The following is a 27,439-nucleotide window of genomic DNA, read 5'->3' as shown; positions in this document are numbered from 1 at the left end:
CCCCCCGCCCTGGTCCTCCCTGCTTCTTTCTGGTCTCACTAAGCATAAGAGATGATCTTAAATGTGGTTAAGTCCATTTTCAGAAAATTGCAGCAACCTATCCGCACCTGTGTTCCGATTCCTACGGCATTTCTGGCCCTTACTTGTTTCTCGATGAAATTTGTCCGTGTGAGTCTGGGTGTGTGCTGATTTCCTGTTTTGTGTCCTGAGCTCTGCTTCCTCCTATGCCTTCCTTCTGAAGCGTGTGGCATATTAAGGACAAGGTGACAGTGCTGGTGGTGGCGGGGAGCAAAGGATTTGTTTTTATTTTTCCTTCTGTCTTGCTTTGAGACCGCATCATGCTATGTAGCCCAGGCTGAGCTTGAGGTCATGGTCCTCCTGTACCAGCCTCCCTGTGGAATGCTGGGACAACATGCATGTGTCACTACACCTGACTCTGATTCCTCTTTATAGAGTGGGCTGTTCTGCTCTGAAGGTGATGCAGGGTCCCTTGGTACTGTGACCCCCGTGTTTGCAGGATAGCCTTTCTTAGAGAAGACCATCTGCCGATGGTCTGTGGGCTCATGAGGGAAGTGGCCGGTGCCACCCAGGAGGACACTTGGCTGGTGTGGTTGTTCCAGAAGTGTGGATTCACATGGTTAAGGCCAAAGTTGGGCTTCTCTTTCCTATTGCCATCTCCTCTCTGAGTTCCGGGAGTGCCTCCTCCTCTGCCTGTCCTCTGGGTGCTAGACCCACCATGTTAACTCTGAACTTGGGTTTCCAGCAAACTGCAGACGGACATGAAGACCACCAACCTGGAGGAGATGCGCATTGCCATGGAGACATACTATGAGGAGGTGTGTACACCCTGAAGCCTGTGGAGAAGGAGGAGCCTGATGCTCTGAAACCTGCAGCTCTGCCCGCACTCGGGCTCAGAGGACATGCAGAAGTCACCACAGCATAGTTTTCTCAGAATAAAGCCAGATTTGGAAAGCTGACTGTAGATTCGGGAAAGCTGTCCCCCTCTTCTGTTGTGTTTCTGACACCTTCCCTTTTCACCCTCACAGATCCATCGTCTTCAGACCCTCCTAGCGAGTACTGACGCCACAGGAAAGAGGTATGATCATACGTGTGTCTTTGTACTGTCGAGGCCACTCTGAAAGCCGGGTGGTCCTTTCCTGCCACTGGCTCGCTCTCCCTTTTCTTGGCAGCTGTGCAAGGCTTACTGTGTGTGTTGCATCCATGTGTACATATTCATGTGTATATGAACATGTGTGCACATATGGAGACCACCAGTCAACATCAGGTGTCTCCACCCTGTTTTCTGAAGCAGGGTGTCCCAGGGAACCTGGAGCCCCAGGTATCCTTCTGTTGGTGTCTCCCAGTGTTGCCTGGCTTTTTAACTCTGGTGCTCCAGTCCTCATGGTTGTATAGCAGGCGCTCTACCACTGAGCCCTTCACCCAGCCCTCATCGCTTGTTCCTGATAGTCCACTGATGCATATCTGTTGGCCTTGTCACAGCCTCTTTTGTTCTTACCACCTGCTGACAGTCACCCAGGCCCATGCTCCAAGGGGGAACTGTAGAAGCTCCATGGCCGCTTCCCAGCCTAGAACTGGAGAGCGCTGGTCTTCAGAGCAATCTCCACCTTACTTGTTTGAAACTTTTTTGTTTTGTTGTTTTGTTTTTGATGTTAAAGTTTTACCAAGTTAAGGTCTCTCTCTCTTTTTTTTTTTTTTTTGTTTTTGTTTTGTTTTGTTTTTTGAGACATGATGTCTCTGTGTAATAGCCCTGACTGTTCTGGAATTCATTTGGTAGCTCAGGCTGGCCTCAAATTCACTGAAATTCGCCTGCCTCTGCTTCCCAAATGCTGGGATTAAAGGCGTGTGCCACCACTGCCTAACAAGTTAAGGTCTCTTTACTGTGTAGGTTGTACCTATCTTTTGTAAACAATATGATGCCAAAATGCCAACAATTGTAGCACCCACACCAAGCAGCCTCTAATGCCTGGAACTCCAGCTCTGGGGGATCTGATGCCTCTGGTGGCCTCCATAGGCACCTGCAAGCAGATATATAGCTATATTGATATAGATACGGATGTATGATGCATATGTAAAACAGATCTGCCCATACCACAGGCTTCTGTGTAAACTGCCGGCACCAGGTGTGGCTATCCTTTTTCTCCTTTGTCCCCAGTCACTCCAGACAGCAGCTGGAAGATATTCTCTTAAAGAGCCATATAGGGCTGAGGAGGTAGCTTTAGTCTATTGTGCAAAACAAAGCCAGACATGTCTGCCTCCCTATAATCTCAGTGCTGGCAGGACGGAGAGTCTAGGAGGTCAGGGGATTACACAGAGGAAAGATCCAGTCCATAAGACTCGCTGGTTGCCAGCTTAGCTCCAGGCTGAGTGGGAGGCCCCGTCTCAAGGGAAAAGGTGGGGAGCGATAGAGTAGGACACCCAACACCGTCCTCCGGCCATGGTACCCATGCGCACATGTACATATGCCACACACATACGTGCACACACACAAAGACAGATAGGTGGAGTCGGTCCTGTTATATTACATGTCTTTAAAGACATGCATGTAATATATAATATTGATTCACTATACTATAATAGTGACTTTCTAATACAGAACCAGAGACCAAAAGCCAAGTGAACACAAGGGGGCGCTCGGCACCTTGCTATAGGACCACTCATGTATATATGTAGCTATGTATATATTTAAATAAACACATGGTGGTCCTGAGAAAGGAAACTAGGGCCTCCCACATGCTAGGTAAGCATTCCCCCAACTGAGCTACGTCCCCAACCTACTCCATGGCCACATTATACACTTGCACAAAGTACAAGAAAATAAAATAGAGGTGAGTCTGGTAACATACCCTCATCATGGCAACGCTCAGGAGGTGGAGGAAGGAGAATCCTGAGTTCCAGGACAACCTGGAATACGTATGGAGACCCAGTCTTAACAATGGAAGGCACTGGGTACAGAACAGTTGGTAGAGCCCTTGCCTGGCATTCCTGTGTTTAAAAAATAAATAATCAGCTGAAGTTACATTTCCCTAATTGGGGAATCAGAGCCGGTTTCCGGTCAGATTGTTAATGTTCTTGTGTATAAGGCACTCTGGCCTCAGAACCTGGTAAGAAGCCGTCCGTGTTCCTGTTTGAGATGTTTCCCAGTCTAGAAGTGCCACCCTCAGCTTGTCCCTTGCTTATCCCCAGGCCCATGGTGGAGAAGAAGCTGGGTATGAAGAGGCAGAAGAAGATGAGCAGTGCCCTGCTGAACTTGACCCGGAGCGTGCAGGAGCTGACAGAGGAGAACCAGAGCCTGAAGGAGGACCTGGACCGCATGCTCAGCAATTCCCCCACTGTCTCCAAAATAAAGGGTATCTGCCAGCAGGCCACTCACAGAGGGAGACACAAGGAGACAGGTCATGTCTTGTTCTATGGTGAAAGATAGGAAGCAGGCCCTATTCAAACATGGAGAACTTGGTTACAAGCCTCCAATCAGACATGTCCCCTTACCTGTGCAAAAGGACTTGTCGGTAGGAAGGGTGCCACTATGATTCAGGGAGAGTCCAAGGAGCCTGAGCCCGTGGGGCTGCGGAGATATAGGGAGAGATCTCTCTGGATCTAGGGGCCTGCAAGACACTGGGGCTTTTGCTTTGCTTTGCTTTGCTTTGCAGTACTGGGGATAGAACCCAGGTCTAATATAGACTAGGGGAGGGGTCTCCCTCTGAGAGGCTCTTCCAGCCGTAGGCCCAAGGGCTTTCTTTTCTGGCTGTTTTTTTTATTTTATTTTATTTTTTAAAGTGTTCTGCTTGCATGTATTCTTGCAGGCCAGAAGAGGCCACCAGATATCACTACAGATGGTTGTGAGCCACCATGTGGTTGCTGGGAATTGAACTCAGGACCTCTGGAAGAGCAGTCAGTGCTCTTAACCTCTGAGCCATCTCTCCAGCCCCCCCAAGGGCTTTTTTTCTGAGCAGTGAAGCTGAGGCAGGTGCCCACCATGCTGGAGAACTGGGCGTGCTGCAGGTCCCTGGCAGACAGACAGAACCAAGTGATGGCACCCAACAAGATGGGTGCCGGAGAAGAGCAAAGTCAAGTCTTAAGCCTGGAACATTTAGAAGGTTAGGTAATGAGGGGCAGTTAGTAGTGCATGGTCAGCAGTGGCCAGAGTGTAACAGCCGAGCTTTGAGTGTCTCAGGTCAAGAGTGAGACCAGCATCTGGAGTTTAGCAGAGTGACAAATCAACTCAGTTGGGAGAGTCCTTGCCTAGAGTCCTTGGAGCCCTGAGTTCGATCCCCATCTACACATAAACTAGGCGTGATAAAGCGTGCATCTCAGTACATAGGAGATGGAGGCAGAAAGATCACTGGTTGCCCTGCATTATTATATAGTAAGTTTGAAGCCAGCCCTTGGGTGACAAGCACCTGCCCAGTGGGGTCTGTTGCTTGGCTGTCAGTCCGTGCAGTGGGAAGCACTGAGTCCATGTCTCAGAAGAGTGGCCCTGCTACAGGGCCCATGGGCACTGTCTTGTAAACCCCGTTGTCCTCCTTAGGTTATGTAGACTGGAGCAAGCCCCGGCTGCTGAGACGCATCGCAGAGTTAGAAAAGGTAAGTGCAGGTCTAATGTCTCATGGGACCTACCTGCCAAGGAGCAGCCACTGTCTGGGTTAGTGGGGATACAGAGTCCCAGAGTGAGATGAGCCACTCCACACGCACGTAGGGTTGCTGAGCAGGCTTTACCAAGTGCACAGGAAAGACATTCGTTCTTGTAGGTCTGGGCAAGGCTTGAGGTTGTGTTGTTCACAGCCCTCATTTTATGGAGGGCCAGGCCCAAGAACCCATCACTAGGCTTCCTGTAGCCACCGGTGGACGTGTACGACCACAAAGTGCCTGTGGTCTAGCCTGGTGCACACATCTGCAAGTCCCAAACGTCTTTATAATACTCGAATCCTCAGCAGTCTCTTCATTTACACTTCTGCCAGCAGACATGAGCTACTGTTCCTCTTCCCCCACCCCCACACCAGCCCCATAGAGGAGTCTGGCTCTGGGAAACCTGTCCATCCTGTTAGGATCTTGAGATAAAATGCCAGGGACATAATTTAGTGACACAGTGCCTCCTAGACTCTAGGCAAGGGCAGGGGCCATGGCACAGTGGTAGAGCGCCTGCCTGGACTCCACAGTGAATGACTGGGGGTGTGGCTCAGACGTAGACCACCTGCCTAGAATCTGTGCCTGACTTGGTGGCACAGGACTTTCCCAGCATGGGTTGCATCCCCAGTGTTGAAAGAAAAAGTTCTGAACCAGAGTTTCCCAGTTGTTTGACAAAGCTGTACAAGGCCCGAGGGAGAATATTTTAAATATAGTCAGGTCCTGACAAATTAGAAAATAGAAAAGTAGACAGAGCAGAAAGGGAAAGAAGTTTCTGTGTTGTGGAAATACTTAATATGTAAAGCATGCTGGGAAATACAGGAAATCCAGGTATATCCAGAGACCCTATAGCAAAGGCCTGGGGAAACAGGCGGCACTTTCAGACAGAACTGGACTGGTTGAACAGCAAGCACAGGGGTTGGAGATACCCGAATTCCGATGTGTCCATCCTCCTTGCCTGCCTCCCTCCTTGGTGGCTTTCAGTCATATATGGTGTTGGTAGCTCTGACCCATGTCCTGCCTCTGGGACTAGCCAGCACTATGGGAAGGGAACCTGCTGACTCGGTCCCCACAGCAAAGTGTCTCCCACACACTGGAGATTGGCCGCCCCTGAGTCTCACAGAGGTAAAGTTAACAGATGCCTTCATTGCCCCCAGAAGGTGAGCTCCTCAGAAAGCCCAAAGCTCTCTACTTCAGAGCTGGTCAAGCCAAATCCCCTGGTCCACTCCTCATCCAACATCTCAGTGCAAAAGCAGCCGAAAGGGGACCAGTCCAAAGAGGACCAGCCCAAAGGGGATCCATCCGAGGATGAGGAGCATCTCCAAGGAGCCGTGAAGATCCTGAAGGGGGAGCGGAGCGCACTGCAGGCACAGCTGGCGGAGAAAGAGTAAGTGGCTGACTTGGAGGCCTGAAGTGCCTGGCCTGTAGGAGTTAGTGCATCCCTGTTTCATAGCCCTGAACACCCATATCACGGGGAGGGCAGCGCTTGCCTGCAGTCTCAGGACTTGGAGGGGTGTAGGCAAGAAGATCACCAGTTCAAGGCCAGCCTCTGTGTCTTAGTTATTTTTAAATTGCTGTCATAAAACTGTGACCAAGGCCACCAGCCCTGCCCACCCTGAAAGCTTTTGGAGATGAAGGGTCTCAGACCCCACCCACCTGGAAAGCTGGTATGGGAAGCAAGGGCTACCCACCACCCTCCTCGGAAGTCCTGGGGCCAGGTACAAGCCTCAGGCCCCACTCACCTGAATGCTGGTTGGGAATGCAGACCTTGTCCCTGCCCCCTCCAGACACCCCACACACCCGTCCCTGCTTGCCCAGGGCCTGATGGAGAGGTTAGGGTTTCAAGCCCTGCCCACCTTAAGCGCCATTAATTTGAGTGCTGGTGGGAGGTGCAGGGCCTCAGCTTCTACCCACCCATGAGCTGGCTAGGGATGCTAACCTTGTGGTCCCACTCGGGAGCTAACTGGATTGAGGGCCTTAGCCCTGACTGTCTGGGAACTGTTGGGTATGCAAGGGCCTCAGATTCCACCCACCTAGGAGCTAGTTAGGATTGCAGCTTTCAAAGCCCCATTCAGCTGGAGAGGTTAGGATAGAGGACCCCAAGACCCGACCCTCTGGGAAACCAGGTGTGGCATGCACCTGTAATTCCAACACTTGGAGGCTGAGGCAGGAGGATCTCAAGTTTGATAATAAGTCTGGCTACATAGTGAAGCTCAAAAGTCCAAGGTCTGGGGATGTAACTCTGGGGTATAGAACTGGAGTACAGATCTTGCCTTGCATGTGAGATGTAGCCGTGGTATTGAACTTGCCTAGCTTGTGGGCCAGCTTAAATTCAAGCCCTAAAACCATGGGACTGTGAGAAGGCAGAAAATGTAAAAGTTGAGGGCTATGAAACCTTGCCGGTTGTGCCCCATGTACAGAGCAAGGGCCCCAGCTGCCTTGTGGCCTAGTTTCCTAGGCATTGATGGAAGTTGGCGGAGGGTTCCTTGTAAGAAGTAGCATTTCATGGAGACCTTTGTAATCATGATGGTGGGCCTGAGAGCAGATAAGGGAAATTGGCACCAAGTCTGATGGCCTGAATTAGATCCTGGGACCCACATGGTGGGAGACCAGCACCAGCTCCCCCAAGTTTTCCCCTGACCTCCACATGTGCACCATGGTACATGTGCAAGTCTGCATGCATGACACACTATATATAAGAATAATTTAAATGACATTGGTCATTTTGAAGTAACTTCTGCATTTTCTGTAAAGCTCTCATCAATGCAAAACAAAACAATAAAAAAAACACACAGTTCTCTCCCCAAAGGGGTTAGCAGTTTATTCTATAGTCAGATATGAGTGACTATAGTTACCTTAAATACTGTGTTCCATTATGAGACAGTTTCATGAAGTTTTTAAAGTACCAGAACAAAGAAAGCCCTAAGTTGAGGTGATTTAGAATACACTGGTGAAAACTACAGGTAGCAGGGTACAGCGGAGCCAGGAGAACTCCACTACAGCTGCAGGTGCTGTCTAGGGACACCACAGGAAGACAGGGTACAGCGTAGCCCAGGGAATCTCAGCAACAGCTGAAGATGCTGTCTAGGGACATTCTTTTTGTTTGTTTGTTGGTTGGTTGGTCAGTTGGTTGATTGGTTTTTGAGACACAGATTTCTTTCTCTGTGTAACAGCCCTAACTGTCCTGGAACTCATGTTTTGTGGACCAGGTTGGTCTCAAATTCCCAGAGATCCACCTGCCTCTGCCTTACTAGTGCTGGGATTAATATTGTGTGCCGCCGCCACCACCCAGTCTGGCGACATTCTTAGTCTTTGGGTTTGGTGGGAGCCAGAGGTCTGCTTATACCTTCTGAAAGGAAAAGTCCCATGGATGTGAGGTCAGACACAGAGATGGACATATGTGGCTGTTAGAACTAATGGCTTCCAGATAGCTTTGCTTTGGGACCTGTAACATTCCAACTCTGCATAGCCACAGATGGTCTAATTGTTAATCACTGTGAAATGATTAACACAGGGGGACCAAGGAAACGACTCAGTGGTTTAGAACACTTGTTGCAGAGAGGACACAGGTTCAATTCCCAGTACCCACACTGCAGCTCATAACTATCCATAACTTCAGTTCCAGGGAATCCAACACGCTCTTCTGACATTGCACATGGTGCCCATACATGAGACAAAACATTGATGCACATAAAGTAAAACACATCTTTTTAAAGTTTTCTTACTGCACTAACACAGGCTTGGAAGCTGCAGTTCACACTGCAAGGTAACACAATAGCTACCACATACAAAGCCCTTATTGTGTGACGGTCACCCTGCTACCCACTCCACATCAGTGTGGAGATTAGCAGGGACCTGGAGAAGCAGGTTCTCCGGCAAGAAGTGGCAGGTCTGAATTTTAAACAGAATCTAACTGGGGCTGTGTACATGACCATGGTGTCACCCATACCTTGGTGCAAGCACCTGCCCCGGGGCTGGGTATCATCATGTCCTTCCTGGGTTCAGACCTTGCACCGAGCAAGGCTCTGTGTCACTCAACTATCCTCTGTCATGTTGAGGTCTCTTGTTTCAGGGTAGGATCTTACCTGCTTCTGTTCATGTTGACCTCATCCTATGACAGTCCCTCTACAGGGGCGTCAGCGGCGTAGTTAGCACCCTCAGAGATGCTCTGGCCCTGTCCTTAGGACCAAGGACCTGTCTAGATTCAGTGCCTAAGGAGGGAAGCGGGGTGACAGGGTACAGGAAGCATCCTTCAGCTGGGCTAGCCTTGGGTCGAGTGACCATGGAGATATCTGCTTGTGTCTCAGCGTGGAGATGAATAAGCTGCTGCAGGCCAAGATCGACTTGGAGAAGGAGCTGGAGATAGCCAGGGAAGGCGAGAAGGAGAGGCGCCAGCAGGAGCAGGCTTTGAGGTAAGTACACTGAGTATCAAGTAGTGTTTTGATTGTGTTTTTTAATTTTGTTTGGCCCAGGATCTCACTGTGTAGTGCAAACTGGCTTCAGTGTGCAACTTTGTGACTTCAGCCACTCAGTTGTCAAAACCACATTTGCTGGGATCACAGAGTGTGTGTCCCCACCCTGGGACGCCCTGACTTTGTGTGTGACAGGCTTTCATGTACCCAACTCTGGCTTTGAACTTATTATAGCCAAAAATGAGCTTGAACTTATTCTACTGCCTCCACCTTCCAAATGCCAGAATAACCTTGCTCTTTTTTTAAAAAATATTTATTTATTTATTTATTTATTTATTATGGATACAATATTCTGTTTGCATATATGCCTATAGAAGAGGGCACCAGACCCCATTACAGATGGTTGTGAGCCACCATGTGGTTGCTGGGAATCGAACTCAGGTCCTTTGGAAGAGCACACAATGCTCTTAATCACTGAGCCATCTCTCCAGCCCCCAACCTTGCTCTTTTGTGTAGTACTGGAGATGGGCCTAGGACTTCCCGCACGCTAGGCAAGCTCTTTCCCACAGACCCCTTTCCAACTCATGATATTTCAGGAATAAGGATGGGCCTAGTATCCTCAGCCCTGCCCTTGAAGGCTCTCAGAACATAGGTGACAATTTAGAGAGCCCCTGCAGTGGCGTTGATGGTGACCACCAGTTGCCAGGAGCCCATTCCTGTAGCCTGTCCCTATGCAGCACTGCCTGGACCACTGTGTGACAGCTTTCCCTACCAGATGACGACTAAGGACCATCTTTTCCCTTTGTACTTTAGAGAGGAAATTGAAGCTCTCACCAACAAGTGTCAAGAACTGGAAGAAGCTAAGAGACAAGAGAGAGAGCCTACTGTGGCAGTCACTCATGAGGTACCATGGGCTGTGTTGTTCCCTTGACTTTAGGCATGGGTGGGGCTTGTCACCATTGTCTTCACATGCAGCTTCTCCGTGATCCACCACCTGTCACCTGCACTAATGATCTCCCAAACCTGGACCATGAATGTAGATGCCTCAGGCTGGCCTAGGGTCTTAGGCGGTTTGGATAGGATAGGTGCAGCTCTGAGGAGGCATGAATGCCAGAAACAAAGGAAGGAGGAATAGCCCACTCCTGGCCTGCACAGATGTGACTACCAGAACGTACTGTCTGGGCAACTATCTTGCTGCAACTTCCCTGTCTCCCCTACCCCCATATTTGTCTCATTGATTTTGTAGGACTGGACCCAGGGCTTTATATATACTAGGCAGGTGCTCTACCCTTGAGTCAAACCCCAGCCCCTCACTGGGGATTCTAGGCAGGTGCTCTACCCCTGAGTCAAACCCCAGCCCCTCACTGGGGATTCTAGGCAAGTGCTCTACCACTGAGTCACATCCCAGCCCCTCACTGGGGGATTCTAAGCAGGGGCTCTACCACTGAGTCACACCCCAGCTCCTCACTGGGGATTCTAGGCAGGTGCTTCCTCCTTTTTATCTAAATAAAAAGGTTTTAGCTCTAACATAGTAAAGCTATACACAATAAAAACAGGAAGAATTACATTTATAGTAGTCATTCAGTCCATTTGCATTTGGCAGATTCAGAGAAAATATTCTTTTTTTGTTTTTTGTTTTGTTTTTTGTTTTGTTTTGGTGTGGTTTGGTTTTGGTTTTTCGAGACAGGGTTTCTCTGTGTGACAGCCCTAGCTGTCCTGGAACTAGCTCTTGTAGACCAGGCTGACCTCAAACTCACAGAGATCTGCCTGCCTCTGCCTCCCAAGTTCTGGGATTAAAGGCGTGCACCACCACTGCCTGGCCAAGAGAAAATATTCTATCTATCCTTTCTTGGTGAGTCCAAAGTTGTGAACTTATGTACCTAATTTACCTGTTAGGTAATCTATCCTAACTTGTATTACCAATACAAAATCACCTTTTTAGACCTCAAAACATTTTCTTAGATAAACAATTTAAACTTTTATGTCTCAGCCTTATAAACTTTAACCTCTTATGTAAGTTTCTTTTCTAAATTTGGTAACAAGAAATACTATAACTATCTTGTCTTCAGCTACATCAGAGCCCTGAGAAAGATATATTACCTAAGTAAACAGGAAGAGCAGAACAAGCAATTTCCAAAACTATAGAAATGACAGAGCAGCTGATTGCCTGGACAGTCACACAAGGTTCCTCTGCAACTTTGGGTCATCTGTCTTTGCCTTAAAGTCCTAGAATATCCAAGAGACTTTTCTGTGAACCAGGATTTTGAAGGACTGTCTTACATATCTTGACAAAGTTCGGCAGTCTTTTTTCCTTTGTGTCCTTCTTGTCCAGTTTGTACAGTATAGTGTTGGCAGTTAAGGCAAAGGCAGTTTATTTCCAAAATGGCTAGCTTTGCCACAATAAAAGCGAACTCTGTATGGAGGTTCTTTGACTCCCATCATCTGTCCTTTTATAAAATAGATTGGTACTGTCAGGCACAGAAGTGTCTCGCTGTCATGAAAAGTGTTTCATTATTAAACATCATAAATGCTATATTCTGTAGGCCTCTGAAGTGTTTGAAGATTACCTATCTATATAAAATATATCTGTTTAACCTTGAAAGCATACCTAACATGACTACAAGCTTAATTGTTATAGATGACTAACTACTAACCTGCATTTCTTTATTATACATCACATTTTTAAATAAGTTGCATAAGCGTAATACCCCCCAAAAGAGTAGAAACATACATAGAGTATAACAAAAATAACTTTAAATTTGTATCAATATATCAAAATCCATACCAATGTAAAATATTTGAGGTTAATAGTAGTCATTTTATCTTTACCTACTAGTTATCTTTTTATCCTATATTCCTACAACCCCCTAAATGATGACAAACATCCATAACCCACCAAATGACTAAAAACCACCCACCCTACTGAATGTGAGTGTCCTGTTCTCTAGACTGCTTCCTGTTGTCTGGGGGTAATAGCATCCAGGAGGAACCCTGAGAAAATTAGACTGTGGTCAAGTCCTGGAGAAACTAGTTATAACATTGTTATCAGTCTCAGAACATTTTCATTGCAGAGGGATCAGCATGTATGCCACCTTTCTTGTAGTTTTTCCTAGTTTATTTCTTCCTGTTTGCAGCCAGGATTTTGAGGAGGTCTCCCCTGATCAAACCTGATCTCTGTTATTGAAGGAATCCACAGCTTTTTGTTTCCTGAGGACACAAAAATATAACCTCTCCAACCCAACTCAATATGTTTTCTGAATTCCATTTTAAAGTTTAGGATCCCTACAGTACCTAGGCTAGTTTACTTCAGCAGTTCCTTTTACAATCCAGTGCCTTTCAGCAGTTGTCATTCACTCATCAACACTCAAAAGATGTACAGTCACCACACCATACAGGATCTGGATTCCCTGTGTATTTCCCATCTTTATTTTTAAATTTAGTTTTTACTATGACTATACCCATTTTCTTTTCTTTCTTGTTGCCTACACACCTTTTTAAACTGTTTTGTAACTTCAGTTTTTTTCAGTCTGGACCTGATTTATTGTGCACCTGTGGCTTTGCACTGGTGGCTGGTTCTAGCCTGCTCAGATCTGTGAGAAGCGGGCTTTATGCCCTGTGGGTCTGACTGAGAGCTGCATTTAACCAGGAGCTGTGTTTATCCAGGATCTGATTTAACTGCCGAGCTCTAGGAAATTGGTACCCACAATGTGGTAGGCATTTTTACTTAGCTTATTGTTTCTAATTTAGGTGTCAGCTGCTCAAGTGCTCACTTGTTGCCGAGCTGCACCTCTGTATGCTAAGAGCACCAGGCTGCTAGGAAGCCATGTCAGGGATTTGTTTTATTTTTTCAGCTTTCTCGGGCCCTATGTGGAAATTTGGACCCCACATAGGGCACCAAATATAGCCGACTTTCTTGGGCCGCTAGCCCCCAAACATGACACAGAGACTTATTAATTATGAATACTTGGCCTGAACTTAGGCTTGTCTCATTAGTTCTTTTAACTTAATTTAACCTGTTTCTGTTCATCTACATTTTGCTTTGGGGCTTTTTACCTTTCTTTTATTCTGTATGTCCATCTTTCCTGCTTCCTCTGTGTCTGACTGGCTGGCCCCTGGCGTTTCCCTAGAGTTTGTTTTTCTTTCTTACCCCAGCCTAAATTCCTCCTCCTACTTACTCTCCCTGCCTAGCAGTTCTGCCTATATCTCCTCCTCACTTTTGGCCATTCGGCTTTTTATTAGACCAATCAGGTGTCTTAAACAGGCAAGGTACAACAACAACACATCTTTACATAATTAAACAATTATTCCACAACAGGTGCTCTACCCCTGAGCCACACCCCAACCCCTCACTGGGGATTCTAGGCAGAGGCTCTACCACTGAGCCACACCCCAGCTTCTCACTGGGGGCTTCTAGGCAGGGGCTCTACCACCAAACTATAGTTCTTTTGTATGTTTTTTGTTTTTTTTTTAAATATTTATTTATTATGTATACAATATTCTGTCTGTATGTCTGAACCAGACCACATTACAGATGGTTGTGAGCCACCATGTGGTTGCTGGGAATTGAACTCAGGACCTTTGGAAGAGCAGGCAATGTTCTTAACCACTGAGCCATCTCTCCAGCCCCCACCTTTGTATGTTTTACTTTGAGACAGGATCTCATTGAGTTACCTAGGCTGTCTTTAAACTTACAGTTCTCCTGTCTCAGCTTCTGGAATGCTTAGATTACAGGCCTATGGCAGCAGACCTTTCGTTTTTTTTTTCATGGAAGTCTCAGGACTTCCTGTCACTCAGCAGAGGCTTTGTAGCTGTGAAGGTCACCTGGGTATTCTCCATCTCCAAAGGGTCAGCAAGAGGCCCTCTGGTCCCTGTTCCCCAGGCCATTGACGCCTTCGTTTCTGGGAACTAGAATGTACCCTCTTTCTAATCTGTCCCATGTGTCACACCAGACACTAGCACAGGTGGAAACCAGTACATCAGGGGCTGACCTCCTGTGCCAGTCTTTGCTCTCGGAGGACCTGATATGTGAATGCATAGTAGACAAGCTTTCATGGGCCATCCTTGGTGCAGGCCAGTGATCCCAACACTTGAGAGGCCGAGGCAGGAGGATGGAGAGTTCAAGGCTAGCCCTAGGAGCTTGGGAGATGCTTCAGTAGGGAATAACACTTTTGCTCCACACACATAAAGACACGTTGGGTCAGAGAGAGGAGATTAGCCAGGACTTGGTGGCTACCAGCCTAGATACAGATTCAGTGAGGGATTTTTTTTTTTTCTTAAGAGAATAGAGCAAGACATCTGACAGCCTCCTCTAGCCTCCGTGCACAAACCTACACAGACAATAAATAAACTGAAAAGAGATGTATGAGTTCAGGCAGGAATCTATCGCAGACAGAGCCGGGCCCTCACTGTGAGGACAGGCCATGAAGAGCATGTCATGGCTGAGCATGAAGTCAGCTGGTTTGAACAACTGTGGTGACCACTGAGCCACAGGGCATCCTAGTTGCTGGGTCCCTGGTCCTAGGTGACTCTAAGAACAGACATTATCTTGAAGTGTGAAGATTACACAGAGGAGATGGGTGGGATGTGTCTGGGCCTGTGAGTTGCCTACTCAGCCTCCCTCACAGGAGCACCCTTCCCGTCCCGGGGTCTCCCATCTGTCACACATGTCAAAAAAAAAAAAAAAATCTGAGACTAAATGAAGATCTTGGTTTCAGTGCTGAATGGCATATTGTGGCCTCAGTTACCTATGGGATATGCTTCTCTCTCCCATGGCTGGGAAGGCTGTTTGTGTAGCACGCTCCTCCACTTAACCTGCCTGTAATGTGTGTTCAGTGGGGGTACACGTGGGCAGGTAGGCGAGGCAGGCTGGCAGGCCAGCAAGGCCCTGGGCTCTGCCTGTCTCTGCCTCTCCAGTGCTGAAATTACAAGCACACACCGCCACTCCTGACTTTTCACGTGGTTGCCAAAGAGCAAACTCAGGCCTCCCACTTGTACGGTAAACACTCTTCCGACAGTGCCGGTGCCGTCTCCCCAGCCTTGACCCTGCCTTTTGATGTGAGGAGAGAATATTCCAGTAATATGTATTTTATTGAGGAGAGCCCAGGCGGGTAGATTTCGAGAACACTACCCAGCAGTCAGCGACATTTCAATGGTTCAGTTCCTCTTTCTGCCAAAAGCCACGCTGGAAATTCCTCCACTTCAATCTCCCAAATCCCGCTTTTATCATACCGCATCAATCTTTAAAAAGAGCCCAAAAAAAGACCGCCACCGCACCAGCCTCAGACTTTGTTTTATTAAGTCTACTGTCTGATGAGCAAGGCCTGTAATATCCTGGTTAATATCCTGTCCGCTGCCCACTGATGACGTCACTAACGCCACTGACCCCTTTCATTTCCTGCAGGCCCACCCAGAGCTCCGATCTCCATCACCCTGCAGCAGGCACTCCAAGCCAGACTCCGACAATGAGCCCGACTCCCCCACCAGTGCTGGCGAGAGGGCTGGCTGCCAGTCCCCCACCCCATGCTCTGAAGAGAGGAGAGAGGCCGCCGTCAGAACCCTGCAGGCCCGATGGAAGGCCCACAGGCACAAGGTGAGCTTCCTGATTCGTGTCCAGCTGCAGAGAATATCTGGCGTTCACGTGCTCTGTGACCCAGTGTGTTTGCACATCCTTTCAGCGCGATCCCCCGTCCCCACACCAGCAGTCATCCATTGTGTTTAGAGTGGTATGCTTGCAGAAGGGGGGCTGCAAAAGGAGAGGTGGTACATGCCTGTAATCCCAGTACCAAAGAGGATCAGGAGTTCAAGGTCCACGTAAGCCACAGGAGACCCTCTCTAAAAACAAACTAGTAACAGTCCAGTGACCTAGCTTCAGCCATCTTGGATGGCCACAGGACTGTGTTTCTAGTTCCATCTTTTATCAGCCAGTTTCCCTGGCGTAAATAGCAATTGATCAGCACTGGACATGGATCCAGGTGCTCCTGAGGAGACAGGCAAGCTTCCTTTTCTGAGTAGATACCAGTTCCAGAGCAAGTGATTATTAGATTATTCCCTTCTAGTAGGACACAAGGGCCCCTCCCTGCTTCCCTCTCTCCCTCGTGGGAAGAGAATTAATATGGGCTCAGATTCTTTTATTTATTGAATCATTTTAAAAGTTAGTTGCAATTATTATTCCCCTTAATATTGTCCCAGATGTGGTCCCGAGAGCCCCTTTGCTCTTGCCGTTGTGGCTGTCATCTTACTGAGCACGTCATTGATTTCTGGCAAAAGAAGGTTCCCAGGCCTCCTACGCCACACCAAGAACTTGCCGTTAGAGTCTTAGAAGCCACTCGCCTACTGTGCCCTGTTCTTCCATTGTTGGCTGTCGCAGATGGAGAAGTAGAAAGTGGGGTAGATGCAAGAGAGGGTGAGAGTGGGGGTCAACATCGTGCGTGATAAACTTGAAGGAAACATCCCAGCAGCCATTGCTGCACCGCAGTACACAACATCAGCTGCTTTTCTTGTTGCTGTGCCAAACCTGTCAACCAGAAGCAACTTCAAGGACAGACGGGTAAATTTGGGCCGCCATTTGTCGGTCCTGTCATGGCACCAGGAGCACGGGGCAGCTGGTCACATCGTGTCCACCGTCAGGCTGCAGAGAGACGACTGTACTTGGCTCCATTCTCCCTTCTGTGCAGTGCAGGACCTCAGCCCACGGCGTGGCACCACCCACACTTCGGGTGGGTCTCCCCACACAGTTAATGCGATCTGGAAATCCTCTCTCAGACACACCCAATGGCGTATTTCCATGGTGATTCTAAATCCAGTCAGTTGACAGTGAGATTAACCATCACAGATACTGACGAGAACATTCTTTTAAGGAATGGAAGCCTCTGTCAAGACTTCACTCTGCTCACACTAATTCATTTTTCAATTTCCTTATTTCAGAAAAGAAAAGCGGCTTTGGATGAGGTAAGTCAGTCAATTTCACCAGTTCCCAGACTCTTGTTTCTGCTGGGGGGAGAGGACATGGGAATACACGCACTTGTGTAAGGGGTGCTGATGTGCATGGAGACAGGGTTCATCACTGAACCTGAAGCTAGGCTGGCTGCCTCAGTATCTACCCCTCATGTGCCGGGTTACAGGCGCGGGTGACCACACCTGGCTGCCCCTGTGTCTACCCCCATGTGCTGGGTTACAGACACGTGTGACCACATCTGACTCTATGGAAGTGTGAGGGATTCAAATTCAGGTGTTACGCTTACACAGAAAGTGCTTTTCACCTCTGAGCCATCACTCCAACCCAGCCAAGTGTATTTAAAGGCATTTCCTCAAGTCCTGGTTTTCGGGAAATGAGTTCAAACACAGTCACAGAGTTTAAGTTCTAGTAACAGAAGCATAAAATGAACACCAGAGTAACTGTACATTTTTAAAATTTCCTAGCACACCCTTTCCCCCACTCCTATTTCCATTTCAGAGCTGAGCAATCCCACGTGCTCAGCCACAGATGCCAGGACACACATGCCGCAAAGCAGGGAGAATTGAGAGGGTCTGAACTGGAGCTGCCATCCTATAGCTCAGGTGTCCCCTCCTGGAGAAGGACAGTAGGGTTATCCCAACAGAAGAGCTGGCAGGAAAGGAGAACAGGTTAAGGTGGCCATGAAATTGAAATGAGAGACTGATATTTGTTATTGGGGCTTCCTACATGCTAGATGTGGCCCTACCACTGAAGTACACTTCCAGCCCCTCACTGGGGAATTCTAGGCAGGTGCTCTACCACTGAGCCACACCCCAGCCCTCACTGGGGGATTCTAGGCATGTGCTCTACCACTGAGTCACACCCCAGCCCCTCACTGGGGATTCTAGGCAGGTGCTCTACCACTGAGCCACACCCCAGCCCCTCCACTGGGGCTTTCTGGGCAGATCTTCTATTGCCACACCATGCTTGCAGCCTTCCCTATATTTTTGTTTTAAGACAGGGCTTTCGGGAGGCAGAGGCAGGCGGATCTCTGAGAGTTCGAGACCAGCCTGGTCTACAGAGCGAGTTCCAGGACAGGCTCCAAAGCCACAGAGAAACCCTGTCTCGAAAAAAAACAAAAAAAAAAAAAACAAAAAAAAAAGACAGGGCTTTGCCACATATCCAGGCCGGCCCTGAACTTGTGATTCTCCTTTCTCTTCTGTCTTAAGTAGTTGAGATAACAAGTCTGTACTGTCAAGCCCTCCTCTTGTGGCTTCTTCCTGCCCCGATATTCATTCTTGCTCTTTCGTTTGCTAGCTAGATTAGCTTACATGGGACTGGATTTCAGCCTGCACACTGTCAGCTGTTGGGTGTTCTAACATAGCCAGAACCAGAGTTCAGCCTACATCTGAGGCTGGATGTCTCTGGCCTCAGTTACTGATCTTCATTGGCTATTGTGTACGGTCATCCGTTCACCTTCAAAACAAACCCCAAGAGCTGTGAGAAGCAGATATGGCTGGAAACTTCATGATACCGTATCTACAGAAAGGCTGGGAACATGGCTCAATGGTAGAGTGCTTATCCAGCATGCACAAGGCCCTGGGTTCAGTCACCAATACTCTAAAAACAGAAAAAGACCTTTCTGTAGCTTTCGCGACTGGAGGATGTGTGTGAAAGGAAGTAGATGAAGCAGGTCCACCCTGCTGTGAAGACATCCCAGGGTGTGAAGTCCGGAGAGCAGGCACTGTGGCCTACACCTGTAATCCCAGCACTCAGGAGGCAGAAGCAGGAGGTTCAGCACACACTTGAGGTCTTCCACAGCTGCGTAGCCAGACCCCGACTCAAAAAGCAGAAACAACGTGTGAAGTCTGAACTAATATTAGCGGCTGGTGTAACTGTCCTAGCCCCTGATTGGACTGTGTTCAGGACTGTTTTGCTGCGGCAGTCAGCACATGCCTTTCCTCCCTGTGGTCCAGTGCACGTGCATGCGCCAGCATGTGGGGTTAGGAGGACCAGATGGGAGGCACTGTGTCATGTCCCTGAGGTTACACCGCAGGACGAGCTTTCTCCATTCCCCTTTAGTCTTCTAGAAACTGAGTCCTTCCCTCTTTCCTGCCAGGCAGCAACTGTGCTCCAGGCGGCCTTCAGGGGACACCTAGCTCGTTCTAAGCTGTTACGCAACAAAGCCCCAGACTTCAGGTCTCCGAGCCTGCCTGGCCTTCCCAGCCTTCCCAATCAGGTAACCATCTGGCTAGACAGACACCAGCTGCTCGACCCTTCTTCAGCAGAGGAATCTCAAGCCCTTTGCAGCCTTCTCGTCTTCCTAGCTGGGCAGATATGCCTGGTGCTTCATCCATCCGTGTCAGGGGCAGCCCAGCAGTGGTTCCGTTGACACATCCAGGACTCGTTTAGCCTTGGTGGGGCCCAAGCAGGCCTCACAGTGACTGCTGATGAGGAGCGCTGTTAGGGGTGCAGCTGGAAAGCACGCCCCTCCTGTCCGATAGTTGCATGCTGCATTTGGGGACACCTGGGTGGCCCCAGACAGGTCTCTCTCCTGTTGTCATTAGCTGCAGAGCTCTCCCACATCTCGTGTCCCAAGCCCCACCTTCCAGCCTGAAGACAGCCCAGCACAAGAGGAGGCCATCACTGTCATCCAGTCCATCCTCCGGGGATACCTGGCCCAGGCCAGGTTCATGTGAGTGGGCCACAGGCATCTCTGTGCTGTTACTTTGGGGAATGGGGGCACCCATTTTGTGGCTATCCAGGGCTCCCATGGGATTCACAATGATGTGCTGTCATGATTCTGTGAGCCATGGCCTGGCAGTTCACTGTAGCAATTGGTAGGCCTTTACAGATATCCTAGCTTCACTTCCACTATTGGGTAGGCTGTAGGCTCTCACCCTCTGGAGAAGACCGTCCTAGAACATGTCTCTATGATGAGGGAAGCAAGGAGGTGTGTGGACAGCGAGTGGAACAGGGCCCATTAGTGTGTGGGCATCGCGAACTTGGGCTCAAGTACTATCCCTTTTAAAGAAAAATGCAACTTGGCACAGTGGTACGCACCTGTAATTCCAACGCTCAGGAGGCTGAGGCAGGAGGATCTCTGTGAGTTCAAGGCCAGCCTGGTCTACAGATCAAGTTCCAGGAGAGCCAGAAAAAAAATCCTGTCTCAAAAAAACAAAAACAAAACAAAAAGACCCTGGGTTCAGCAGGGCCTTGAATACATGAGCCAAGGGCATAGACTCCCAGGGCCAGCATTGTCAAGGCCTAGGCACACTTGCAGTGTCTCGCCTGTGGAAGTGGCTGCTGCCCCGTGGATCAGTCCAGCCCCTGGTTCAGCCAGAGCTTTCTGTCTTTCAGTGCCAACTGCTGCAGAGGGCTTGCCGCCTCAGCTCAGAGGGAAGCTGTCTCAACCACACCCTCAGGATCCGCCTCCCCACCTTCCCTAGCAGCTTCTTCTGGTAATTTCTTTCGTTTGGTTCCACCACAAGGGGGAGGTGGCCAAAAGAAGGCTGGGTAAGAATGCAAGGGAGTTATTCCCACTGTGAGCTGCCTCAGCCGACCTGAGTTCATACCTATGCTGGAAAACCAGACCCTGACCCTCCTCCGCTGGTGCTGGGGCCACAGCTGGGGTTTGAGCCAGTAGACTGCACCAGTGACCGCAGTGGCTTGGGCCCTGTGTTCTCAAGTACCCTCAAGCCGTGCAGTCAAAGCTTTCCTGATTTCTGTTTCTTCAGCCATCAGCCGTCAGGGCTCCTTGGGGGTTTCTCCTGACTGCTTGCTTAGGGAAACACTGCTTACAATTCCTTTGTCTGCTCCATTAAAGCCCCAAAGTTAGCTGAAGATGTAGCATTGTGTATAGCACTTTATCCACTCTGTGTGAGGCCCTGGCTCCATTGAAAACAACAACAAGCTGGCAGTGGGGGCACATGCCTTTAATCCCAGTGCACTGGAGGCAGAAGCAGGCAGATCTCAGTGAGTTCAGGGCCAGCCTGGTCTACAGAGCAAATTCCAGGACAGCCAGGGCTACACAGAGAGCCTGTCTCTAAAATAAAATAATAAAAAAAATCAATAAAGAAAATAACATTGGTTAAAGAAGCACCAGGCTGACTCAGAAGGATCACTCAGTTGGTAAAGGAACTGTGTTAAATTCCCAGGCCCCACACTGAAAAACCCCTGGGCATGGTGATATGTGCTTGTAATATCAGCGCTGGAGAGGTAGAGACAGGAAGGGCTCTGGGGCTCACTGGCTAGCCAGCTTAGCCAGATCATCAAGTTCCTGGCCAGGGAGAGACCCCATTTCAAAAAATAAAAGGTAAAGTTAACAGCACCTGAGAAATCGTGCTACCTATGATTAACAGTGGCTTCTGCCTACACACACACACACGCATGCACTCATATAGACACATCAAAATCAAGTCCAGGACCCAGGCAGACTGTGTTCCCAGCTATGAGATCAGGCCCACACTGAGACGCAGTTGCTGTAGGCCCCTGCCTGAGGACCATCTCCTCACGAGTGGAGAGCTGGGCTAAACAGACCAACAGTCCGCTAGCCCATGGACTCTACTGCTCTGTGGCTGTGCCTCCAGCTCCTGCCTTAGCTACAGCAGTGCCTCACTGGGGCTGGTAGGGATGAGGCTGCTAGGGACTGGGGTCATGTTAGAAAGAGAAGTTCATCCGAGGTTCTGTCCATGTGTGGGACACCCCAGGGACCTGGTGCTTCCCAGACACATCTGAACCCTTGGGTGTCAGAGGTGGAACTAAGGAAGGCTGGCAAGGTCTGAGAAGTGCTGGTTGCTAGGGACAGGAGGCTGGGTGGCTGCTGGGACAACGGGTGGGTGGGCTGGTCCTGCCCAGGACTGACGCGCCTTACCCAGAATGGGGTCCTTCAGGGAAGGTCAGCAAGGAGAGCTGTGGGGAAGCTACCGAGGCAGAAGATGAGGCAGAAGAGCCAGCAGCCCTGCAGTTCTATTCAGGTAAACGTGTGGCAGTGGTGGCCAGGGAGCACCTCCTTGAGCAATCCCCCAAATCCGATGGCAGAAGAGGCACACAATGAAAACAAGCCTGATTCCAGCCTCACCCAGAGACCATGGCTGGCTGGCCTTCTCTAGTAGCTCTCTCCCTCCTGTTTTTGTTTTCTTTGAGGTGCTTGAGATGGAACCTAGGGCTTTGCACATGCTAGAGAAGTGATTGGCTGAGCCACACCCCAGCCCCTCACTGGGGGATTCTAGGCAGGAGCTCTACCACTGAGCCACACCCCAACCCCATAGTAAGGGGTGCTCTACCATTGACACTTTCTCCGCCTTTCATGGTGAGAGGTGGGGGTGGTAGACATGTACTGTGTACATCTGAGCCACATTCCCAACCCTTAGCTGGTTCTGACTGGATTGGTTACTCTCCTTCAGTTCCCAGGGTCCCCATAGGAGTCTGTTTAGAGACCCTCCTGCCACACCACGTTTAACGTGTTGTCACAGTTGAAAGTCATACATTGACTTCAGCTGTCACTTTCTGAGCTGTGTCAGAGCTGCAAAACCGTGAGCTTTGCTGTTCTCTCCAAACCCTGCTCTGCAAAGCGCAGTGAGCCAAGTCAGAAGCCCTTGGATTTCAGAGAAGGCAGGCACACAGACACCAGAACCCCAAAGCCACCGCCAGCCTGCAGTCCCCAGGCCCCCAGAGGCTTTAGACGGTTCTCCAAAAAGCTATCTGTCCTGATCTCACCAGGTTCTGTGTCTGCTGACCTTTAAATTATTTGGTCAGGGCTAAAAAGTTTGTTTATGGTGTGTTTTGTCCTCTTGTCAAGTGTGATTTTAAAATGGCAGATCTATCCACCTGTATAGACTGGTCCAGAAACATTCACTGTTCCACAGGTATTGACCCCCCGGGATATACATCCATGTGAGAAAGTGAATGAATGGCACCTTGTGTGAGCTGACTGTTGGGATGTCCTTTGGTTGGCTGGTTGTTGAGACAGGCTCTCACAGTCTTCCTGTGCCTGCCACTCCCATGAGTTTACAGACATCACAGCCACACCCAAACCTTGGCTGTGATTTTAGAGAAAATTAAATGTAGAGGAGCCTGCCCTCAGTCCCAGCAAAGGGAAGAGGATGGGCTGGGCTGGACCAGCCACATAGTGACTTTAAGGCTAGACTGAGTTACATGAGACTGTCTCATAAAAGGAAGGAAAGAGCTTGGTTAAGAGCGTTGGCTGCTCTTGCTGAGGGTCTGGGTTCAGTTTTTAGCATCCACGTGGCAGCTCACAACTGTCTATAACTCCAGTTCCAGGGGATCCAAATCCCCTGCTTGTTCTATAGCTCTGCACACATTTGGTGCACAGATGTACATGCAGGCAAAACACCTGTACACATAAAATAACTTTTTAAAGAAGAGAGGGTCAAGAAGAAGGAAGGAGGAAGAAAAGGAAACAAAACCTAGTGCCACAAGCTAAAAATCCCAGGAATCTAGAGACTGAGGCAGGAGGATCATAAGTTAAGGCTAGCCAGAGCTACATGGCAAGCCTCTATCTAAAAAACAAAGCAAAAAAAAACAAAACAAAACAAAACAAAAAGGCTAAGGAAAAAAAGATTCAGGGAAGTGTGTCAATGGGTGAAGCACTTGAGCACAACCCTGAGACCTGAGTTCAGATCCCCAGCACCTTTGTGAAGCCAGGCACAGTCTGCAATCCCAGAATTCCTACGGAGGGGCAACACAGCATCAAACAGAGAACCTGTCTCAGACAGGGTGGAAGCTGAGAACCCCACCTAAGGTTGTCCTTGGACCTCCACTTCTGCACCGTGGTACTCGGATGTTTACACATACCGAGATTATGAAATACATTAGATTTCCTGAGATTGCCGTTTGTAGGAACTGTGGAGAAGAGGCAGACAGCCAAGTCAGGTTGCATGATGGGGTCGGGATCTTGTTCTTTTAAAATCTCAAATCAGTAACATTTTATTCCCCTCCCCTTTAGAAGCAATGCGAGTGGGGCTCTGTCCCAAGGAGGAGCCGAGAGAGACCTCTGCAGCTGGACCTGCCTCCTCACAGTCCTCGGTGCCCGACTCCCCCCAGGGTGGCCACTGGGACTGTCCATCCCCATTCAGTCTGGACGCTGTGCCTCAGTCCAGCGTGACGGATGTGATGTGCTTGGATCTGCTTGGATGTGAAGAAAGGAGCAGCAGCACCGGAAGTGCTCAGCCATCCCTGGGTACGTCCCCTCTGTCCCCTGTGGTCCATCCCTGCTCCTCACCAGGCAGGGCAGGCAGCTCGGGGCCACTTCAGCTAGGACCTGCTTATACACAGTGGCCACTCGGTTCTGATTCCCTTTTCACCTTTTTGTTTTCTGAGCTAATCTTACTGTGTAGTCCACGCTGGCCTCAAACTTCACTGTATAACCTAGTCTAGCCTCAAATTTGGGATCATCCTCATCCTCCTCCATCAGTTTTCCAAGTGCAGGGATTACAGGAGTGCACCACCACCGCAGGCCTGCATGTGTTTTCATGTCAGCAGCGGCCAGACTGTCCCAAGAATAGGAACTAGCAAGAGGCTCTGTAGGGCTGTGCAGGTAGGCTCTGAAGGTCCCTGGCTGTGTGGCTGGGGCTTCGATCTTGCACGACAGAATCTGCTGATGGCCGAGTGTACAGCTCACAGCTGTCTGCACCTGTGACTGGCTCCACGTGGCTGACCTCCCTTTCCCAATTCATTTCAGTGGCATCCTCTCCCCCAGGACTACAGCCCACAGCGTCACCAACCCCTGAGGAGGATGTCTGCTCCGAAGACTCGGATGATATTATCTTTTCACCATTTCTGCCCAGGAAGAAAAGCCCCTCCCCATTCTAGGACCCCAGTCATTGCCTCCAGGTGAGGTGGCTGTGGGGCCAGGTTAGAGGACTCGCTAACCGAATTTGAGAAGATGACCTATCTTGCTAGGGAAAGAGCCCACCTCGGGAACACCTCAACCATCAGTTTTCTTATGTGTTGTGCCTGTTCCTTTGAGGGATCCTGGTGGCTCTACGCTGCTCTCTGGGGAGGGCATGCGGCCACCTCCCACTTCCATCTCTGGTTTCAGCCCGTGTGTTTCCAGTGCCCACAGATATGTCCACCCCAAATCAGGGCAGCAGGGAGTCTTGCAAAGTCTGCCGCCTGCCCTTGACCTTGGCACTGGCAGCTGCCATGAGATGCAGCCTTCCTCATTTTGTGCTGCCCAGTGCCTTACAGGTCACACAGCTAAGTCTCCTGTCCCCTCAAGCAGAACGCAGTCATATCTAAGCCAGCAAGAAGCTATGGACATCAGGGTCCCCAGATGAGGCCCCTGTCCCATGGGCTCCTTGCTCCCCTTTCTCGTACCCCCACCACCTCCGTCCCCTTGGGAGGATGAACTCTTTGAAGATCACCTGGCAGTGTGACATGGAGTGGCTCAGCAGGTATTGAGAGACAGCACGAGGACAGAGCCACAGGTCACCAAGAGAGGAGATGGAGAGCAGGGCCAGGAGCCAACTCACCATCCCAGAAGAGACAAGTCTCAGGGAAGAACAAATTCCAGTGTCAATCTAGGGACAGCCCTGTCACGGTATGCAGAGGCATCTGCAGGCCACCAGTGCCACCTGGCCCACTCGGCAGCTAGTAGTTGAGACCTTGGTCCCAGTTTGTGAAATTAGCTATTGTCAGTGGGTGAGAATGAGGGGTTTGGGGCTTGGGCAGGGTTTTAGGGGTATCCATGCTCTGTGTAGCTCAGGTCTGCCGTCCATGCTTCCCTGTCATTCCTGTGGAACTGACTGCTGGCTGTCTCCATAGATCACTGGGGATGGGACTTTCTGGCCCCATGGGACTGGCTTTTTTCTTAGGCAAAACCTAGTGCTAGAAAGTTCCTTCTTGGACTAGACTTGTGGGGACACCAGGTTTGCTGTTAGGGACCATTTATTTACTGCTGGCGTCTTCCACAGAACACCTTCCTGATGCTGCACACAGCAGGCTGGGCATGGGACCCTCAGGATGGGAGCTGGGCTTGCGGCCAGAGGCCAGGAAGATGGAACCCAACTTTATCGACCTGCCCCAGGACAGGGAAAGGGCCCCTAATACTGTGATGGGACCAAGCACACCTGCCTAGCCCTTTTCTCCACCAGGGGGCAAAAAACAACTCAGCCAGGACCCTGGCAGGCTCAGTTTTTTATGCACTTGGCCTGTGGGCTATCCGCCAAATTAGTTTTCTTTCCTGTGTACTGGTAATTTTACCAACGTGGCAGCCAAGTGGAGCCCTCTGTAGATCTGCCTCCCTACCACAACTTGGGTGTGTTCCCTGTGATTGATGCCACCACTTGAAGCTTCAGTCCATCTACTCGGGCACAAGAAGGTGACTACAAGTGGCCCCCTCTTGTGCCTATACCTTCCCCAAGACCAAGGGTCCTTATGTGGCTGCTCTGTTCTCTCTCTTATTTAATAGCAGCCATTTATGCATTGAGTGTTCTGAGCATGAACATTCAGGAGTTCTAGGTTGGTGGGGGGCAGGGGTATGGGGTGGGTGTCTTCACCTCTGTTGCCCCCACCTCAGGAAAGGGGGCAGGGTCTGTAGCTCTGAGGTTTATCTGTGCAGCCAGCCTGGCCAGTGAACAGTGAAGTCAAGATCAGCCCCTGCACTTGAGTTTTCTGAGAACATGTCCCTGCAAACAGGAAAGCTTCAACCCTCCTGTCCTTTGGTGCAGCAGCTAATCTATTAAAGATAAACCCTGTCTTGAAGCTACCTCAGTAAATGACGGTGCCTCAAGCCTCTGTCTTTGGCCGGTGTCCTGTGTCCTGTGCTCCCCACCCAGGCTCCATTGGTACAGCAGGCTGCCCCTGGCTGATCTGACGTAGAGAGCCCCCGGGGGGGGGTAACTTCTGTGGGACCTAGGAGCAGTGCAGAGAGCTGCTGCTGGCTCCCCAGGAGCAAATGTGTAGGAGTTCAGCCAGTCAGTCCAGCTTTGGTCTTTGCCTGGTCTATAAGATAGGCAGACTCCTCGTGCTTGGCTTGCTTTCGGAGGCACAAGTCCTCCAGCATGTGGCTGGCCAGCTAGGGCCATTGGCAAAGCCCAAACTACAGAGACTGTGGGTGGGGTGAGCTGTAGGCCAATGGCGGGGGTGGGGGTGGCTGTGGTAGGATCAGCTATGAGAAGAGGAGCCAGAGACTGGGCCAACCCTGCTGAGAGTGTGATTGGTCCAGGACCCAGCCAGTTGTGGTCTGAACTGTAAGTGGAAGTAGGAAGTAGAAAAATTCATCCCTGGGGGAGACTAGGAGAGGAGACATTTCCAGAAAGAAAGGGCCTCAGACCTTAACATTCAGGACCAAGCGGGCCCAGGTATGTGCACTTGAGATGGGCAAATGACGTCACTGTGCCCTTATTTCCACGGCAACACCTTCACATCACCTTGATCTTAAAGAGCAACTGTGAGACTTCTCTGAAGGCTGGTAGGTTGTCCAACTTTG

At 49.8% G+C, this 27,439-nt stretch overlaps 1 protein-coding gene across 1 annotated transcript in view; it reads left to right on the top strand.

The window, feature by feature from the left end:
• The window catches only part of Iqce (IQ motif containing E), a 45,789-nt gene extending 18,697 nt beyond the window's left edge, over nt 1-27,092 (top strand). Inside the window, exons 10-25 of the mRNA XM_026789711.1 lie at nt 764-836; nt 1,047-1,096; nt 3,205-3,368; nt 4,547-4,602; nt 5,799-6,028; nt 8,949-9,053; nt 9,867-9,957; nt 15,454-15,642; nt 16,977-17,000; nt 19,106-19,225; nt 19,554-19,681; nt 20,347-20,447; nt 21,879-21,962; nt 23,954-24,187; nt 24,689-24,840; nt 25,923-27,092. Coding sequence (XP_026645512.1) covers nt 764-836; nt 1,047-1,096; nt 3,205-3,368; nt 4,547-4,602; nt 5,799-6,028; nt 8,949-9,053; nt 9,867-9,957; nt 15,454-15,642; nt 16,977-17,000; nt 19,106-19,225; nt 19,554-19,681; nt 20,347-20,447; nt 21,879-21,962; nt 23,954-24,187; nt 24,689-24,819 — 1,780 coding nt within the window. The 3' untranslated portion in view covers nt 24,820-24,840; nt 25,923-27,092. The remainder of the gene's footprint in view (nt 1-763; nt 837-1,046; nt 1,097-3,204; nt 3,369-4,546; nt 4,603-5,798; nt 6,029-8,948; nt 9,054-9,866; nt 9,958-15,453; nt 15,643-16,976; nt 17,001-19,105; nt 19,226-19,553; nt 19,682-20,346; nt 20,448-21,878; nt 21,963-23,953; nt 24,188-24,688; nt 24,841-25,922) is intronic.
• Nucleotides 27,093-27,439: the final 347 nt, after the last annotated feature.

The sequence above is a fragment of the Microtus ochrogaster genome, unplaced genomic scaffold (assembly GCF_000317375.1).
Source record: "Microtus ochrogaster isolate Prairie Vole_2 unplaced genomic scaffold, MicOch1.0 UNK27, whole genome shotgun sequence".
Classification (NCBI taxonomy): Eukaryota; Metazoa; Chordata; class Mammalia; order Rodentia; family Cricetidae; genus Microtus; species Microtus ochrogaster.
This window is presented reverse-complemented; position numbering and strand designations above follow the sequence as displayed.